Below are 20,444 nucleotides of genomic sequence, written 5' to 3' on the forward strand. Positions count from 1 at the left end.
TGACATGCGGCTGAGACAGCTTTTCATGGCTGTGAATGTGAATGCAAAATTCTGTGCATTAACAGATAGCAAAAAGTAACTGATTTACAAAGTAGTAGCTGCACAGAGGTCCTTTCTACAAAAATTCTCAGGAAAAGAAATCTCTTTAAAATCTGTATGACCTTTTCAAAAGTCCCAGAGAAGGTATTTTTAAAATAGCCTTACATTACAGATGTAGTTTTATGTCCCGAACAGAAAGTGCATACTCTGCCCATCTGTAGTTGTTATTTCCATTTTTTATCCTAAAATCTACCTAGTGTGTTAGAAATGCTCAGAATCATTCAACCTCTTTTTACCTTATTATTGCCAGCACTATTATTTGCTTTATGTACAACAGATGCCTTTGTAGAAGCATTACAGAATTATGGAATACTCTGAGCTGGAAGGGGCCCACAAGGACCAGAGTGCAGCTCTTGGATTCCTGCACAGGGGAATGCCCAAGACCACACTGTGTGTTTGACCCCAGCTCTGGCAGGCTTGGTGCAGTGCTGTTATAATGAGGTAAAACAGTGATGGAAAACTGATTTCAATTTAGATTTTTTTTCCCACTCTCATTATACCCATTTGAAAGAAACTGTCAGTGTAAAAGCATGAAGTAAATAGCTGATATACGTAATTAGTGCCACACTGGAACAAATACAGTGAGAAGATATAGGAGACCCTAAACAGTGCTTCTTATTGTAGAGGATAATAACAATGAGATTTTATTTTTTTTAAAATACAACTGAAAAGTTCAAGAGGAACATAAAATCTTAAAATAGCAAGATGACAAAATCTTTAATTAAACTGATGCTATTATTGGTTCTTAATTTTAAAATAAATGAGTTTCTGAACTTTCATATCTTCTGTTTTTGTTTGATACAGCACTGAACAAGCTCAAACCACAGACTGCTCTTCCAGTAACCAAGAGACCTTTCCAAATAGTGATATGAATGAAAGTTTTCCAATTAGCAGAATCACTTTATTTTCCATGAGCTTTTTCACAGAGGTAAGATTATTTAAAATATCTTGACCTCCTGTAACATCACTTTGGATGGTGATGCTGCTCACATGCATAGAACTGTGAAATGCCATAAGATGTCCTGTACTTAAAAGCTCAATAAGTGCCTGGCCAAAGGCACAACAATGATATTCCTTAGGGGCTTCTGATGGCAGATCAAACAAGCAATAAGAGCAGATGATATCTCACCAGCATGACAGGGTTTTATACCCTCATATTAATTGACTTGGGTACTTCTTGTCTTTAGGATCACCCCAGAGTGGTAGCAAACACCTAATAAGAAAAGTGTCTTTAAAGAGAAATCATATTGTTCACTTAAGATTCACAAATATAGTAAGTACTAAAGATTCTCTGTGGGTTTTTTTAATGCAACATCCAAACCAGCTGATAACTCTTTGTTTTTTGCCACAGAAGACATCAAAATCAGAAAGAGAAAGTGTGTAAGAGCAATTTTTCATAGACTATGAATCAAAGAAAATTATTTGCACCGAATCATGTTTTTCTCAATTCCCCTTTACTATCAATTTCCTAGTCAACTGAATTCATTTGCAAGCACTGAATCATGCAGCACAGAGCCTCCAAAATCATTACTGGTGTTTTGATACTCTCATAAAGAGAAGAATAAAATGTAGAGGGAGTTTTCTGAGTTTAAGGGAAATAAAAAAGGCTAAACTGTTGACAAACAAACATTTTGTACTCCAGAAAACGGGCTGAGACTGGAGAAAGCAATCTCAGACCCACTGTGAAGCAAGATTAAAATCTACATCTCTATTACCCTGAGAGAAATCTGTAAAGCCTGGTCTGAGAAACAGAGGGCTTTCAACTTCTCCCATCACTGATTTTACCAGATTGTAGTATTAATGTCTGGTTTAATTTTATTTGTTTTTATTTTGTTATGTTCTGTGCAATCAATACCATTATTATCATCTGTGTGACTTTGATAAATTGAATCCTATGATATCAGAAAGTTTTATATTGTTGTCTGCTGCAAGCCCCAAGCTAGGTTTCAGAATACAGTATTTTCTACATAGATAATGATACAGTGGAAACTCACGGGAAACCAACACAGTAGCCTTGATCAACACAAGGCCAGAGAGGGCAATTTTATAGACCAGTTTTAGATAATTAAATATTAATTTTAACAATTCTTCCATATTTTAAAGTGCATATTTATTACTTATATTACATATAAGACTACTTAATTTAGAATCACCAGCAAATATATAATATGCACAATATATACAGTATACACATATGTAGCCATTCACATATTACACCTACCTATTTTTAGAATTTTATGTAATTTTTAGTGATATTTTTTTATATCTAAAAGAATGAAAATTTGGCCTTACTCAACAGAGTAATTTGAATTTACTCATCTGAGCCTAAAGCCAGAAATCACTTGCAGCCATGCATTCAAAACCTGTGAGAGATTTCCCTGTGCGGTGGTGTTGCACAGTAAGTAACTCCTAAACTGTTAACTTATCTGAAACTGAAACCCTATTTGAAGAACCATCACTGAATCACAGAATGGTTTGGTTGGAAGTGATGTCAAAGATCATCTTTTTCATTCCTCCTGCTGTGGGCAGGACACCTTTCACCAGACCACGTTGCTCAGAGTCCCATTCAAACTGGCCTTGAATATTTCCAGAGATGGGGCACCCACACCTTTTCCAGGCAACTTCATGTATTCTCCAGTACCAACTGAAGTGGAACAGAATTCTTTGGAATTAATTCTCATCTAGAATTGATGTGCATGTGAAAGGAGCTGGTTTAACTGGTCTGTCTGTTTAGGGCAGTGTAACGTGTAGCTCCTCTGCAGTGGCCATCCAAGATCTGTGGTTTTTGATCTGACCCACCCACCCAGATATGTTCTGCTTCTGCAGGGAATAGGTGGAGGAAGACCAAAGTGAGCCCCTCACTTATTGCAAGCTCTTTGACTTTCTAACCAGTGTTCTCAGACAAGCTGCTAAGAAGAAATTATATCTGTAAGACCTGGTCTTCTTCTGACAGAGAATTCTCAGAATGGGGTTGGAAATACCATAGCACAAAATGCATCCTTCTGTTCTGAAGTAATTTACCAAATGTTTTTCTGTTACTGTGGCCAACATGCTGCCCATCAAACAAAATGCTGCAACACAAGGAGAGATCTCCAAGTACCCTCTGCATGCCAGATTTGAAGAATTCAGAGTCTTTTCAGTGAATCTAAAGCAATATGTAAATATAACAAAGGGTCTCCCAAGAATTATTACCTGACACTGAAATTTGCACACCTGAAAAATAGGACTCTGTAGTAAAGTTTTTGCTACTACACTTTATTTCCCACTTCATACTTCTGAATGTGTTTGAAAAGCACAGATCACAGTCACGCTTCAATTCTTGCAGTATTCCCATAACAAAAATTTTTTTTGTCATTTATGCTAAAGAGAAAAAAAGTATACCTTAAAAAACAACTATGAGGCTTGGATTCCCAAATTCCAAATGCAAAAGTGACCAGGGACCCACAAGTGAGTAAAGCAAAACTGAGCCAGCCCTCAAAGCATCCATGTGCTCATGCACAGCTCCCATTCCCAGAGCTGGGATGTGTTTAGCTCCTTATCAACCCAGCCCAAGGTGCTGTACCCCTGTGAGAGATAAAGGGCAAGGGCAGAGTAGTGAGCTGCTGCAGCTGTACCACCCCTGGCTCCTGAACGAGTCAATTGCTTTTTGCTACCTCCTGCCTGCACTAAGCTGTGCTGTGACAGCATAGAGAGCTGAGCAAAGCCTCAAGTAAAGGCCCCGAACATCTGGTAGAAAATCAGACCTGTTCTGATGAGCCAGTGTCAAATATAAAGCACTCCAGTGTTTTATTCCAGTATATTGGTGCTATTGATCATGAAATTATTTGTACTGATCAAGAGCTCTTCAGATAACATGAAGGATATGGTCTACATTTCATTGGTGTCACTTAGTGGAGAAGACTGCAAAAAGAATTATCGAAGAGACTTCAGTCACTGTGAGCACTAGCCAGGATTTCAAAATTTGTTTTGTCAAGAAAACAGAAAGAGTGACATATCAGTTAATTGAGTCAGAAAGCCATCAAAGTGCTTCCTAAACTACTTCTCCAGGATGTTTTTTTTAACATACGGCAGCTAAGCACTTCACTCAGATAACTATTAATTAAAAAGAGAAAATATTGCATGTGCTGGGCAAGGAGCTAGACAGTTCTTCATCAGAGGCCTTTGTCTCCAATAATGAGGACAGCAATATACATGTCAGTAAGACTGTCAAGCTATCATGTTTTATTGTCTGTGGTAGTCATTGTTTTTTTGCCATCAGCTGTTCTTTGTATTCTGCTGTGGAACTGTAGTATGACATTTTTGCATACTGTTAGCATTTGCAATGCTTCACCCCAGGAAATATCCTCAGGGGTGATATTTTGCTGCAAGACAGCTTTTTAACGGTGATTGCCTGCCTGACACAAAGGTAGGGAGTAATAAAAAGAGAAACTGGAGACTGCTGAGCATATTTTGTGATTTACTTTTTTTGTTTATAGTGGCAAATATCCAAAAACTCCAGTTCAAGCCCCTCAATTTTAACAGTCATTGCTCTATTTTCACCCCAAAATTAAACAATCCCACACATCAGACCTGAAGCATATTTTCTCCAAATACCGTGGCAGGCATCTCTGAGAATTTCAGGCTGCAGCCAGAAGCGGCTGCAGAAGGTGGTTACCCTGCGTTACACACAGATACACTCTGAGCCTGCAGGAGCCTCAGCAGGACATCTGCCAGTCCTTCCCCTGAGTGAGAGCAGGTGCTGACCTACATAAGAACCATTTCTTGCTGCTTTGGGACTCATCAATCTCAGTTCTCAGTGCTCAGAGCTCAGCTGTGCAGCTAAAACAAGAACCTCCAGTGCTGCAGAACCACACCAGGATGAGCTCCCTCCCTCTGAGGGGAGGGGACATCACCTGATGGGAGGAGAGCAGAGATAAGGGAATGGGTACTGAGGAAGGCTTAAGGGTGGAATCTGGTCTAATCTAAGTGGCTTGGACAAAAAGCTAATGAAATGTTAATTACAATACTGGTTAGCGCTTCATTATTATAACAGTGAATATTGCTATAACAGTGACAAGCCAGTCACCTGGATTCGCTGGAAAGCCTCCAGAGCTATAGGTTCAAACAAGCTGCATACTCAAGTGCTCCTAAAACCAAATGGATTTTTGGATATACTGATAGGAAAACATAAGAGGATCATGCTGAACAAAGTCACCTTGTACAACTCAAGAACTGATACAGAATTCAGGTAGTCTTTTGAATTAACTTTACTCATCTCTCTATTAAAGCTAGACCAGTTTTATTTCTCAGAATTGTCTCCCACCTTCTGGGAAAGAAGGTTTTACTGTCTGGCATTAAGATTATATGTGATTGTTGCTTCAATTTTTTTTTTTTTTTTGTTTTTGATGTGATTTGCTGTTAGAAATAAATTATTCTTAATACAATCTATTTATTTTAAATGTTGTGTTTTACACTTCACTGAAGTTTCTTGCACTGCTTGGTGATTGTAACTGTACAGACAATTGTCTGCCTAAAAAAACTGCCACTGCTGGAAATCTTGCAAAAGAGAACTCAAGAGGTGCAGAAATACAATGAAATGCAGTTAACTCAGTTTTCCAACTGAATACTTGTGGATTTTTTTTTTTTTTTTTTTTTTTTTTTAATTTCAGGACTTCTTATTTCTCCACCATTAAGCAGAGTTGTGTGGGAGAAAAGTATAATAACAACACTGCCTGTTCTGCTTCAAATATAATTTGGAGAGAACCCTTGCTTAAGGAGGTTTTACATTCTCTACTAATCAGAAAAGCCGTAAAATCCCTGCACTTCAAAACCATATTTTAAAATAGACAGGCCAAATGACTGTATGGATTCACATAAAAAAGTTGTAAATTTTTTGAATACAGATAAGCTTTTGCAGTCGTCAATGCTTTGCAGAGGTAAGACTTCTTCACTTTTAGCTGTTCACTGAGGACTAGAATCTATTGATAAACTGCAGACTTATGCAATACCCAGTCTAGCAGCACTTCATATTATATGTACAGACAAGATCAAATTGCTTCAGAGTAAACATTAGCAAGAAAACAGAACAGTTTATGACGTAAATAGATGTGATGCCTGAAGCTACTCCTTCCACTAATTTATATTCCTACTCAACTCACAATATAATCTGTTGTAGGATAAACACACATCAGCACTAAGTGTGTGGAGTGCTTATTGGTGTTGGTGAGAATTTCTTACATCCAAAGCTACAGTTAGGTTTTCTCACATAACAGGAATACAACATGAGAAAACAAATTCTCATTTCAGAAATGCTGAATAGTCACCTTTCCTAAAACACAGGAACTCATATTCTGGATTTAAGAGAAATATCTTTCCCTTAAATAAATAAATAAATTCAAATAAATTTAATTTGAAGTCTTATATTATTAGTATGAGTGTTCTTATTAATTATACACACACACGCAAAAAAAAAAAAAGTGCATTTGCCAAAGAACGTAGTTAATTCCATTCAAGGCTGGAATAGTCACAGAACTACCATTTTATCAGTGTACTATCCAAAATGCAAATACAAGGCACAGGTGGCAATATGATAAAGAAGTGATGCTCCTTTAAGACAGTAATTAATTCTAACATTACTTAGAGAATGACCATATTATATTAAAAAATAAAGAGTATTCTCAAGGATTTTGCATGACACTTGGAAAACAACAAAGGCTAAAATTATCTTACATTGACAGTTCAACCTGATAGACTAATATTAAGAAATCCTCTGCTTTCTTAAAGCAGTTACTAAAGCCTGGATCCAAGTATGCATTATACGTACTAAACTGTAAGGCCGGAAAAATGATATAATTTTCAGCAAATTAAATTGTTTTCTAAAGCTACAGAAGTGAAATGTTAAGATTTTAAATAACTATTTTCCTATTACAAATCTTAAATGAACAGTAATCATTCAAATGTCATCTTCCCCAAAACCACTGGACAATTTCACAGTCATGTCAAACTTGATGACTACATTATGAGGTAATGTGTCCATTTTGAAACTCATGCTAAACATTTTAGAGTTAAATGATGTCTTATGGGAGTATTTATGGTATGTTGCTCCTCCATGCATAAATAAAGTGAAAATCTGAGTGCTTTGATATGAAGGAGCACCAGAAAACTTTCTGTTTACTAAAGGCAAACTAACAACCATGATTGAGCAATAGCACAGAACAAGTTCATTTTGACCTTACCTGATCCACTAATTGGGAGTACAGATCATAGCAATTGTCAAAAATGTATTTATAAGTTGAATCCAGGCATGCTTTTACACAGTCCTTCACCACAGTACTGGCTCGAGGGGGGCTCTGCAATTCCAGGACCTAATTAAATATTTCATAAGTGGGAGAATGTCAGAACTAGATTGCACACAAAAAATCCAAGTGTTGATTGGAGTTCTGTTATACATGATAAAAATAATTAAAATTGTGCATTTATAGAGGTGGATTTAGTTCTAAGATACACTAAAACACATGCAAGTAGATTTTATCACTAAGTTTTATTTAAATTAAAATATTTGTAAGATGAAAGAGGCATGTGTGCCCAAGAGTTTACATCTTTGCATCTTAGGGTTTTCATTTTATCAGTTTTTTATTATTTAGGAAACAATTAAACCATATAATATATGTTTTCCTTTGAATAAGAATATGAGCCAAATAGCATTTATTTAAAGCAAAGGGTTCATTTTTTTACTCCATTTCAGGATACATTAATTCAAACTTTAACTTAATGGATTATTTTAATTCTCTTTATGTAGTTGCCTAATGCAATGGAATCACATGCTATTATGACAAAGTTTGCTTTGTGTTTATTTTTTCATTCAGTAATATTAATGTGTATCATTCCATTCCAAAACTATTTCCGTGCTTGACCACTTAGATCTCAATCTCTGGAGAGACTAAAGTGAATAATTATCAGATCCGTTTTGCTGTTTGACTTGTGATTTCATTGTTATCAGTAGAAAACCATTATTCTGTGTGACTCCAAAGGAGTTCAGCTAAGTGTGCTTTCTCTGACTTCACTTTAAACTAATTAAAAAGATAATTTTTTTTCTTCTGTAAGGAAATTTATTTGTGCAAGTAAAGGACAATACCTTCATCCGAAAAAAAGTAATGCTGGTAAGCAGGTCCACAGTTGATTTCAGATCCTGGAGTCTTTCGGAATTGCTGGCAGGAAAATTATCCTGGTGAATCAGGGAAAGAGGAATCAAGCAAAATTTGAGTTACAGGTAAAATCCTTGAACAACTAGTTAGAAACCCCCAAAGAAAACAAAGTGCTGCTTGGAAGGATTAGAGATGTACTCAAATTCTGCCCGTGAGGCAGTTAATGATGAGCACCCCTTGGACATGAGTAGGAACACCTTTGATAATGCTCCTACACTTGTAATATGAATAATACAAAATATTAGGATATTTCCAAAACATGAATGGAGTAAAAAATGTTACAAGAAGACTGAGAACTGTTGCTAATGAAAATAATTTATGGGTTTTACATGGCACATACATCATTTGTAGGCATAAAAGCAGTAGTAAGCTTAATGTAGAAACAACAGAATCAATTTTTGTTACAATCTCTGGGTTAACAGAGTGATGTGAAGTAGTGTTATTTACGTAACTTCCTACTAATGAAATATTAGCCTCATGCTACGATACTATCTGGATGGCATTCTTCAAAATGAAAAGCTCTTAGCATGAACGTATCTCCTTCATGAATGATATGGTCTTAAAAATTAAGTAAGTGCAACTTCTGGTCCCTCTAATGCCTTGGGGTTCTTTAAAATATTCCCTTTCTCCTCCAGTTTTGGAGAGCAGGCCACATGAACAGACAAATCCTTGACTTGGAGGGTGGCGCTCCAAGAAGCTGAAAGGAGAGCCACAGGCGATGAAGCTCTAACTTAGGTATTGTCCACAAGTTTCATGATCCAGTGGATTGGAGAAGGAGAGGGAGTTCAGAACCAAATGGTAACTGGCAGGTACCCAGTGTCTGCTTTCCTGAAAGGCTGGCTTTGGAGCACAACTCAGTGGAAGGAGATTCTATGAGGCAGAAATGAAATTAAATCCTACCACACAGGAAAACAAAGAGACAAGACTCTTTCAACATTACCAGGATCTTAGCATGCAAATTGTAGCAAAGATGTCAGGCTCCCAGAAAAAAAATCAAGGAGTAACTTCCTGTTGCACTGCCAGAGTCAGTGAAGATAATTCCCAGATGAATTAACTTAAGAATAGTTATAGATCAATTTAATAAAATTTGATTAATATCACAATATACAAGAAAGGGTTGAATACTCTTGAATATGTGATAATCCTGTGACCCATTCTTAGCTTTTGGAAAGAAACTACTGAGTATTTTTTCTTTTCATCAAATTGGAAAAACAATTGTGTTAAACAGCTTAAATTCTGTAAATTTTTGTTCCAGAGGTTTCGGGGGAGGGGGTCTCATGTTGACTCAAATAGAGTATGTTGTACATACCCTGTATTTAGATAAATCAATCCTCAGGGAATTGTGCAATTGATCCAGCAGCCTTATGAACTTTTCTCTCTGTAAAAAGAAAACAAGAAAATGTTGCACTAAAATTTGCAGGTTCCTGTAGTTGCTGGGGTTTTAGAAAGCTTCTTTCCATTCTTAACTTATTTGAAAATCAATTTGTTTTCCATTATTTCATGTACAAGTGAAGGTTTGAAACACCTGCATTTCAAGGCCAGGCAATGCATCTTCTTTCACTTTTTCTCCCCTTTCTATCCATGTTGTATACCTGGTATGCATTCAACACTGTGCAGCTGTGCAGCATGTTAGGGAGGTCACAAAGATTTTGCAACGCAACATTTTCCAGTCTTGTATTTGCCTTGCGACTGATTAAACTCTGGAAGAAAGCACCTCCCCCTTCCTTTAATAAGTAAGAAATTATGCTCATTTACAACAGAATTTGGTGCAAAAGTATGATTGAAAATTATACTTCTGAAACAGTGGCTTTTGTAGGAATAAGTTAAAGCAATACAAATATAATGAAATTATATTATTTCTTTTCAAATGTGAAGATAAACTCGTTATCTTGATAGATGAAAGAGCAGTGAAAGTATTTTGCTATGAGATCTCCAGCTGAGTTGTGCCATTCTCAAGTAACACTAATGAGTTTCTAATTACCATGTTAGAAAATATTCCATAGTCTACTGCACAAAACTGTGAAATCTCAGCCTACGTGAAAGAAGCAGACTTCTGGAAGAAGCAGGAGCTGATAGCTCTCAGGGTGCACTGATTGTATCTGAACCATCCCTCAAACACGATGATCAGGAATTTGAAAATAGAGTCTTTGTGCACTGTCTCTCATCAGTGCAGTTCTAACCTACACCAAACCCCACTAATTTGGCACGGTTCCCTTAAGGGATGAATCAAAAGAGAATTTTTTTGTCATGTTATAAAGCTCTACTTAAATATTCAGTCAGCCAAATCATTCCCAGCTGTAGCCTGAGGACTTGAATTTGAGATGTTCTTTTTGATGAATGATGTGCAGCTATTCACTAACAAATGCCTTTTGACCCAGGAGAGAAGAATAATCTAATATTTTCCCTATAAGTCAATTGTTTGAAAAAAGAGCTCCAAATCTCTTTTAGTTATGCCTACTACTCTTTTTCCATCCATCTGTTGAACTATGAATTGGATTCAAATTGCGTCAAAGGCAAACTGGCATTAACATCAGAGAAAGGACTTAATCTCTGCCCTGTCTGATGACAAAAGTAGTTCTGATCATTAGAAAAATGGGAAAAAAGGATAAAAATCCAGCAAAACCATTCTACATTTCAAAAGTTGCATCAAAGTCAAATGTCTAATAAAGCTTGAACATTGAAAGAGAAGACTTATTCACACAAAGAGTAATTCTTGGTTTATGCATCCAAATGCATAATTTCATAATTTTATCTTGAAAATCTGAAATTCATAATTTCTCTATTTTTCTAATACTGGAGAAAAGTACTAGTGCCTCTAATATGACTTTAAATAAAATTTTGAATTTGAAATTTTAATGTGAATTTGATAAATGTTAATTATGAATAATATTTTATTTAATGTCAATAAATGGTATTTTATACAAGTGCTACATTAAATGTACCTTTGATATCAGCCCTACAAATAAAAGCCTTACTAAAAAATGGAAAAAGAGGAAAAAATAAAAGCATTTTTCAGCATAAGATTGTGTTTATACCCTCTGTATCATGTGTAATACCAGAGCTATGGAGGCAACCTCTTTGAATTATTGCTCTGCCTTACTGCTCTCAATTCCTCTGAAGGTGAAGAATAAGGGTCTTTATTTATTTATTATCATGTTCAAAGACTAGGAAGTCCACCCTGTGAGATACTTATCCACAGAAGAAAATTTGGCAATAACAAAGGTAGTATTACCACATCCTGAATTGCTACTATTCCTCCTAAAATTCCTGATACCTAAATCCAGTATTTGGACAATTCACCAGCAAAAAATTCACCAGCAAAAATAAGAGAGTCCATTATTATGCATCCTTGTGAGAAGAGCAGCATTTATGGCCACATCTATTAGGTTAATATGAGTTCACTGATGATACAGCCCAAGAAAGGAATTGCATCCAATACTTAGTCTAATGCAGTTAGCAGTTTGCAAGGCCCACTGCAATAAAACAAAAATCTGTCGGAGATTTTAGTACCATGAATGTGTGCCAGTGCTTTCTACCCTCTACACCTCACAAGGAGCTAAGCAACATCTTCTCTGGCTTTTATGATGATTGACTTTAAAGACTCAGGGTAGAATTTTCAAGAGCTAACAACAACCCTTACTCTTTAAAATGAGCAATTAAAATAAAAATTCAATGTAAAAGTTAATATGGAATATACTAGGAAGAAAAAAAAAAAAGACCAGAATTCTATTAAAAAAGAAAATCTACTTACCCCAAAGTTAGTAGCAGCAAAGCGATCTGAGGCAGATACATTAGTTGCTGCTGTTGTATGAGCATAGAAAGCATTTATATTGGCCAACAATGTACTCATAACTGCTGGAACACCAGGGCACATGTATTTAGAAGAGAGACAGGAAAAATGCCTGAAATTCAAACAAACCAACAGTTATTAAAGATTGCAGGGAATCTGCTTCTTCTCTCATTATAATTTATTTCTAACTCCAATTATGTAACTTTCAGGCTACCTGGTGGAAAATTGTAAAGACGGATATGAGGAAAATCCAGACATGTTTGATACAATTGTCACTTGTTGAACACTGATATTTCCAAACTGGCCACATTAGATTCACATTCAGTTCTTACTCTGTTAATCCTAAATACAAAAACATGATTTAACTATTTTAATTCCTATTAAACAAAACATTCATATTTAAAGAAAACCTAAGAAGTAAACTTTAACTCATCATCACGGAAAGTCACAGAGATCTGTGGTAGAAAAAGATTAAATTGCTGACAAATAAAAGACTCAAACCAGCATTTTAGTGTGGTTTTTATTTCATGTTACATTATTAATGAAAGGTGCTTCAAGCAGCTTCTGAGTTCACCTTGATTTGAATTAGGTCATAACAAACTCTTCCACTTCGATCCAGGCCAGTAAAATTTAGGTAATGTCTGTTAAACCCAGAGGTGCAATGTAGCAGCACTGTTTACTTGTTTAATGAAACAAGAGATGCCTGCTGGAAGCATACAAAGAGCTTATAACACAACAAAATGTGAAAGATACAAATGAAAGAAAGATATGACACATGAGGAGAGTGAACATCATCACTGCAAATATAAATTCCTAATTTCAAGATCTATAATTAGGCAGGACTAGGAAAGAGAATGAGGGGGATTATAAAAAGATGGTGGTAAAAACAGGTGTACAAACAGAAGAGGATTAAGAAATTCCAATCAGGCTCTGTATGACTGAAGGTCCTGATTTGGCCACATGCTCCTCTTAGCTGGAGTCTCTGGCTCCTCTCTCCTGTTCCTTCTCAGGAGCATAAGGCAAAGCAGTGTGCTGGGCCTGAACCACCTGGGCACTAATGTCCTTCCAAGAAAAAAATTAACACAAGGTACAATTGACCTCTCCTGCTAAACTTAAGCCAAATTCCCTTAACTGTTGTAACTGCCCAAATCATCCTTCAAGGCATTATTCAAGATTATTTTCCTGTAGGGGCAATTATTAAGTGCTATTATCTGCATTTTACAGAACTGAAACTGCTCAAAACTACACAGAAACCAACCACATGGGCCAGGACTAGAGCCCAACGTTCCCAGCTATGTGCTTATGGAATAATGTTACCAAACCTTTAAATCACTGCCAGTATTTGTAAGAAGTGCTTTTGAAGACTGAAATGTGACTTCAACAAAAGAACAACACAGTTCTCTACCCCTCAGAAAAATCTTTCAAAACATATGTCATGTTTTCTGTCAAGTAGAAGAATACTACTTTCCTTTGTAATAAATTACAACAGTGATATCAGGTGGTTCTCACCAATAAAAGTAACCTTTAAAGCTAATAGAAATATCTACTTATCTATAGTAAGTTTGGAAAATATATGTAGGGATGATAGAACCAATTTTCAAAAAATTGACAAAATAATTAATACTTTTAATATTGATTACCTTTAATTTCTAAAAGTCTTTTAGTGGACTTAAAGGTCCTTAGTGCATGAGTAACATCAATGTGGAGATAAAAAGGCACTAATAACCCCACGGGCCTCAGAGTCATACCTGTAACATGCTCTGCTGAGGGTGGAGGCAGGCAAAAGGAACAAAAAGCAGCAATCACCGAGATTGTCCCAATTGCCTTTAAGGGAACATGACAGACCATGGAAATATTGTTTGGGTCAACATTTTAAGGTATCTTCAGCAGGTTGCCCTAACCATTTCACAATGAGCTACCCATGACCTGTACTGAATTCTTATATTGAGAATAGACCCAAACTGTACCAATTTTTCACAAGGAAAATTTAAAGCAATTGTAATACTTGGTTTCTCTGAGCCAGGTCTCATAAGCTCTCAGAGATAAGTATTACACCCAAGACAGCTCAGCTATCTCAGATGGCATAAAAGTAGCAGGATGGCTCCTGTGACAGTGTTGGAAACAGAAAAGTTTTAATAAAAGGCAAAATAACAAAGCTCTTTACAGAGAAAAACTGAGCCAGGGCAAGAGGTTTTTGCTCCTGCTAAAACACTTCACAAAAGCGATTACTTCTTTTGTTCTCTTCTTTTCTAGTGAATTGCTTAGGCAGGACTTTTTGGCTGCTGTCCAATTGGCTATCCTTAACTTTGAGGTGAAGTCTCCAAGGTCCTATGAGGTGTCTTTTAACCAAATTGAGGAGAGAAACTTGTGGGCTTTTTCCCTATTATGGAGACAAAGGGTAACTTGTTTACTCCATCAACAGGGGGCACATTCTACACAATTGCTATAATTTATGTCTTTATTGTATCACTGCACTGTTTCACCTGTAATGTGCTTAGTGAAAATTATGATAAAGCATCTGTGACAGATTTTTGTTTCTATCATTTAATTAAAATCCCTAATTTTCACAGGATCTATTAAGTACACAATATGGGTCACGACTCAGAGTGCTGGTAACTCAAGTTATCAGCTACCTGCAAGATACCTGGATTCCTTCTGCTTGCTGAAATGAATAAATCAAAGTAAACCCCTGTCCTTGTTTTTGCAGGTCTTTGAAAACAGCAGCCAGTAGCATGAATTATTAACAATTTCTAGTGGGCACATGATCTCACAGCAACCATTGCTAAGTCTCACACATTTTAGAGGACAGTTGCACTGCATAAGCTGAAACCTGGCCTGCTTGCTCCAACTTTCTTACTATGCAATTTTCCGACCAATAGACAGTGCCTGGGATTCTTCCAGTATTTCTGCTAGCATTAATTAGCAAAGAAAGGAGTGTAATTGATGTGCTGTATTCATCAGTAAGCAAATGCTATCAATAAAAAATTAGTTTAATGGGCAATTTGTGTGCTTTCTGTAATGCTGCCACATTAATTGAAAACTAGCAGGAGAACAAGATGACATAGTTAGTGTCCATTAACCTGCTGGAATGAGAACTATGTTGCTGATTGAGAATCATTAGGTTCTACCTGTGGTGACTCTTGCCAGTAAGAAGTAAAGATCTTAATAGAGCTTTTATTGCACTTGACTCTATTACACAATAAATTCAGGCTGATGATATTATGTGTAATTTCAGTGTCTAGTCAAACACTGTTTCAATATGTACTTGGATTTTTGCCTTCTAAAGAGAAATAAATTATGCTGAAAGATGAATGGCAGGGAAAAAGTTATTTCCCCTTCATTGCAGAATGCGGCTTAATATATGTAGGTAAATAAAGTTCCAGTATGATTCCTTCTAGACATTGACTTTACAGCTCAAACTGCCATCAGTCCCCACAGTCATCAAAATAAAGGCCAGCTGTCATTGTGCTGTTTTTCTACTTTTTCTTCCTGTCATTTGTGATATTTATTTTCCTCCCTATTGTCTCACACATCCATGCTTGTACCAGTCGTGTGGCTAACAGTGTCTGTCTGGCTGCTATCCAACACAAAAACAAAAAAAAAATTTCTCATCTGAACCATGCAAGAATGGCTGTAATGGTCTTGCTTTTCTTTTCCTAGCTCAGACTTCATGAGGAATGAAAGAATAAAATAATCATAAGAAAGAAGAGTGGATTATGTAAGGTATAGACTTCAAAGAGCTGCAATTACTGCAACAGAATCAGTCTTTTTGTTGTATTTTAGTTTGGGTTGATGGTTGTTTTTCTATTAACATGAATTCCATATTTGGTAACTTAAAGTAGATTTCCTTGCTCAGGAGCTGTGCAGTTGTAGTCCTTATCTTAAGAGTAAAACACCCCTTCTAAGTCAGCATCTTCATGGGAAAAAATCTACATTTATTTCATAAAAATGTGGAGATGTTCTTATCTCCAGCAAGTGGTGCAACCACACCGGAATTCTCTTTCTAAGTCTGGTGAGAAAGGTCTCACTGCAGACAATGACTAGAGCAGACAGGTAACTTGCATGATATCTTCTGGTCTGATTCCACATTTCAGTATTTGCTGTGTTTAGAAAATCAGACTAAATATTTGAAATATTATTTTTGTGCTCTAAAGGAGAAGATACAAATAACTATTGAGGGCCAGAAGGAAATCTTCAGGATTTATTAAGGGATCATAGATGACAAAGCCACCATCATGAACCAGAAATTATACACAAGTGGGATTGTCTTTTGCTGTAGTGGGACAGGATACCAAAAAACTTCAGACAGGGGTACTTTAGAAAAGCATAATCAGGTTTATACTGTATAGAAATGCAGAAAGTTATATGTTCCTACTCCAGCATATGCCATGTTTCAATAGTTAAAATGGTCAAGACTGACTATCATTAAGTGGCACTGAAACTTTTTATAATAGCTAACTTTAAAACAAATACGAATAGTAAAAATTAAATTTAGGCAAAAAGAGCATCTCGTTAACATCATCCTAAAACTCACGTAGCCTGATAAAGCGCAGATACTCTCTGGGGTCTGGATCCTGGGGTATTAAAGCTTAGTCAGTTTTGTGTTTACAAACACAAACATTTTAATTTCCAATGTTGTCATGAGACATGCAGTAGAAGAACTCTGCAACTAGATTCTCAAGCATACACAAAATTCCTCTGGGCTAAGTGATTACATTCAAATTCTCTCTGTTGTATAATAAAGAATTTCTTTTGTTTTAGTAGAAGATCTTTGTTACCAAGTGAAATCTGATAATTCTATTTTCCAAATCAAGAAGCTGTACATTTTCTTCCAGCCACTAAAATTGTTCCAGAAGAAAAAGGTAATCTCATAAAAAGAAATAAAACCGAGAGATAATAGTCCAAAAGAAAATTCCTCATGACAAATAGACTTAGTGTCTTCACTACTCTTCTCCCCAAAATCTGAATGCTCCGAGATGAGCCTGCAGATGAATCAGCAAAACAACGTATATGAATATATATTTTTCTCCAAGTATTACTTAGATTACATGCATCACTGATTTTATTGCTAACTTAAACAGGCTGGGGCTGTCCCCTCAAAAAGGCAGTGCTCATTATTGACATGATAAAATATAAAAGGATGTGGGTATAGGGACAAAGAAATCTTAGTTTTTATTTCTTTTGACTATCAATATTAAATTAATTTTCTCATTACATCTGCTTTCAGATACCTGGTTTGCAGTCAACAACATCAAGGAAATTTGTGGGAAAAGGTATAGAAGAAAGCAAGACCAAAAAGAGGGCATGGCAAAATAGGTTAATTAACTTAGAATGGCTTGGTTAGAGTTTTTGAGTAAGGACTCCTGAAAAATGTGTTGGAGTATTTGCCCAGATCCATGTTAGATGTGCAGACTAAATTTACTTACTTTCCATGAATATCTGAATGTTATTTACTGAGTTAAAAACAAAGCATCTTCTTAATATAAAAATACAACTTGTCAAGTCCTACCACTATTAAGTAAAAAATATTTTATATACTCATATCAGTTATATTGCTATTTTTGCAATGCTAACTTATGCATCATCTGTATTTCGAAAACCAGTTTCAAACTTTTGCTGGAAAATTTGGCAGTATATGAATACACTGAGTGATGAAGAAAAACAAAATTCAAAATAATTTTACAGTTGTCAGTCAAAAATTCAGCCATGTTATACTGAGATAATCAACTACTGAGGCTATGTTAAGACAAAACTAATGCTAAATCAGCCCTTTATTTCTTATGCAAATCACTAATAACAGCCCTCCTTTGGCATTAATAGCTCTTAACAACTCATTTCTGGTCAAAACTTGAACTAATTTTGATACACAGAGCAGGAACAACTCTATCACTAACATTTTGGTAAAAATCCCATACCATTTTAAATCAAGTTATAAAACTACAATACCAGGATAAGTTAATAAATGACATAACAATTACACAGACCTACAGAGAAACTAAACACAGAAACACAAATACTCATGAAAGTCAACACACTAATTCCTCCATATGTAATATAAATACAAAACAGGGGAACTCTCAAGTTTCATTAATTATTATGTGCAATGCTGTGTAAGTTCCTTGAAGGAAAAATCACTAAAAATGTGTACAGTACAATACATTCCCTGACCCTCTATTAGATGAACAATACAAGAAATTCACAGACAACTACATTAAGTGAAAGACAAGCTCATTGCAATAGTAGGTGGTGTCAATACATTATGCAATGAATAGAAAACTTCATATTTTTATGTACCTTCATACTTATAATAAGACTTCTTTTTAGGAGGCAAGGAGATGCAAAAATATCAGAGATGTTCTGATTAAAAATCCCACAATATCAGGTTTCTGTAAGAAAAAAGTCTGTATTTTTTATTTATAGGACTCATTTGAAGTCCCCTGCTTTTCTACAGCTCCAGCAGAATATAGTCCTTTTCACCAGAAAGGTTTTTGCTGGATAAATTGAGAGCATATGATGGACCTCTCATTATCATGAGCCTCTGAGCTAGGTGGTGCTGTGTTCTAAGCTGTTCAGACGGCTACTTCAGAATGGACAATGTAGTAATAGGTCTCAGTACTGTTAAAAATGGTTCGCACTAATTATTTACATGTACTCTGGAAGATCACTATAGCCACTAGTGAGCTTCCATAGTAGTAGAAGAGTACAGAGCTTGTGAAACCCTGTTCCAGTTGCATCTGGAACATTGGAACTCTTTCTGAACCGTGCTATATATCAGTATCATAAGGATTATGGAATGCATTAGCAGTAATACCAGTAACAGCTTATAAAATGCTTGTATCTTAAAGCCACTGCAGATGAGAAGCACTTTAATGAGAAACAGATGGACAAAATGATAAGAATTTGAAGTCAGGAATGAGAAGAGAAACAGTGAATGAATTCACAAAGGCTTGAAGTTCATTATTTTGCTCAAACACATTGTTGACACCAAAGCAGAAAGCAAGCCATGATGATACTTACGTCATAGCTTGATAAATATATTCAATTCCATAGCGCATTGCAAATTCATCCACAATTTCCTGTGCAGCATCATCAAAGTACACCTTCCAGGCCTCATCGCCTTTCACCTCAGGGATTTTCACCACACCATTCGACTTTACATCCGTCAAGTAATGGAAGAGATTCTAAAGGTATGAAACATTTCAAAAATGGAAGTTTGGCTTTTAAGAAGCATTCTGAAAATATATCCTACATATAGTATTCAACATGTTGTTAGTAAATTTTTATTTTTCCAAAGACTGGCTCAAACTAGCAGCAGACTTGTGATTCAGCACATTGTAACTTCTTAATATAAAGTCTCTGCCTTTAACTGGCACAGAAAGACTGCAGCATAAAACAGTGCGGAAACTTCTCATTTATATGCCCTTGCTAGTGAATGAAATCAGGATGTTGTAATATTTATTGCGGAGTGCTTCAATTTCAATTGTATCCGTGACCAATACATTTCAAATTCATTATTTAAGTCCTTCACTTACATGGAGCTAACAGAAACACTGCAGCTGCCTCTCAAGTTGTGCAAGATTTGCAATAAAGCTTAGGTTTAGTACCCTTGGGAGCAAAGCTAGGATTTGACATACATGGCATAGAATGCTAGATTGCCTAGCTCCATATGTATCCACTAATTCCACAACTTTATTTGTATCCACAAAATCCCATTTTGGATTGGATAAATAAAAAGAAATAAAATAGATTTATTTCCTATTTCAGTGATTGAAAAAAAAAAAAACCTAAAACCTCAAAATACTTTTAGTTTTGCTAACTAGCCCTTAATTGTCTCTTGGATTCCCTTAAAGCGTTTGAATATTGTCATTTACTTCATAAGTCCAACATTTGCAATTTCAGGTCAAAATTGATCAGCAGAAATGCCGTAAATATCTGATTTTACAAATGGTGAACAATGGGACTTTGTGGCTACATGCTAGTGGTGAACTTTCAGTCATGTATGAGCTATCAGCTTTCAGAAACTACTTGTATTTCCAGAATAGAATTTCTACATGGATCACTATTTGAAGGAAGAATAGTCAATTACAAAGAAAATCTTTCAGAAGACACACCTATTCATCAGTGATGGTTTTTTTCAATGTTGACAAAAGCAAATTAGATTAAAGGAAAATTAGATTTTATAGTATTAGTGTTTCTCCTTTTTCTCACTCTCCAAAATATGTATTACTGTAAAACAAAAGAAATCCTTTACAGTATACTTCTGTAATATATATATAAATGTTTGTATATTTCTGATGCTAACAATCATGTATCAAAGAGCTAAATCAAAAAACAGTACAGGCAGAGTTTATCTGGCTCAACCTCTTTTTCTA

At 35.7% G+C, this 20,444-nt stretch overlaps 1 protein-coding gene across 1 annotated transcript in view; it reads right to left on the reverse strand.

Moving 5' to 3' along the window:
• UNC13C (unc-13 homolog C) overlaps window positions 1-20,444 on the reverse strand; it is a 127,448-nt gene that overhangs the window by 58,532 nt on the left and 48,472 nt on the right. The window contains exons 12-16 of the mRNA XM_021537425.3: window positions 19,090-19,253; window positions 12,034-12,184; window positions 9,592-9,660; window positions 8,213-8,302; window positions 7,314-7,442 (exon numbers count right to left, since the gene is read on the reverse strand). Coding sequence (XP_021393100.2) covers window positions 7,314-7,442; window positions 8,213-8,302; window positions 9,592-9,660; window positions 12,034-12,184; window positions 19,090-19,253 — 603 coding nt within the window. The remainder of the gene's footprint in view (window positions 1-7,313; window positions 7,443-8,212; window positions 8,303-9,591; window positions 9,661-12,033; window positions 12,185-19,089; window positions 19,254-20,444) is intronic.

This window comes from Lonchura striata, chromosome 11 (assembly GCF_046129695.1).
Source record: "Lonchura striata isolate bLonStr1 chromosome 11, bLonStr1.mat, whole genome shotgun sequence".
Classification (NCBI taxonomy): Eukaryota; Metazoa; Chordata; class Aves; order Passeriformes; family Estrildidae; genus Lonchura; species Lonchura striata.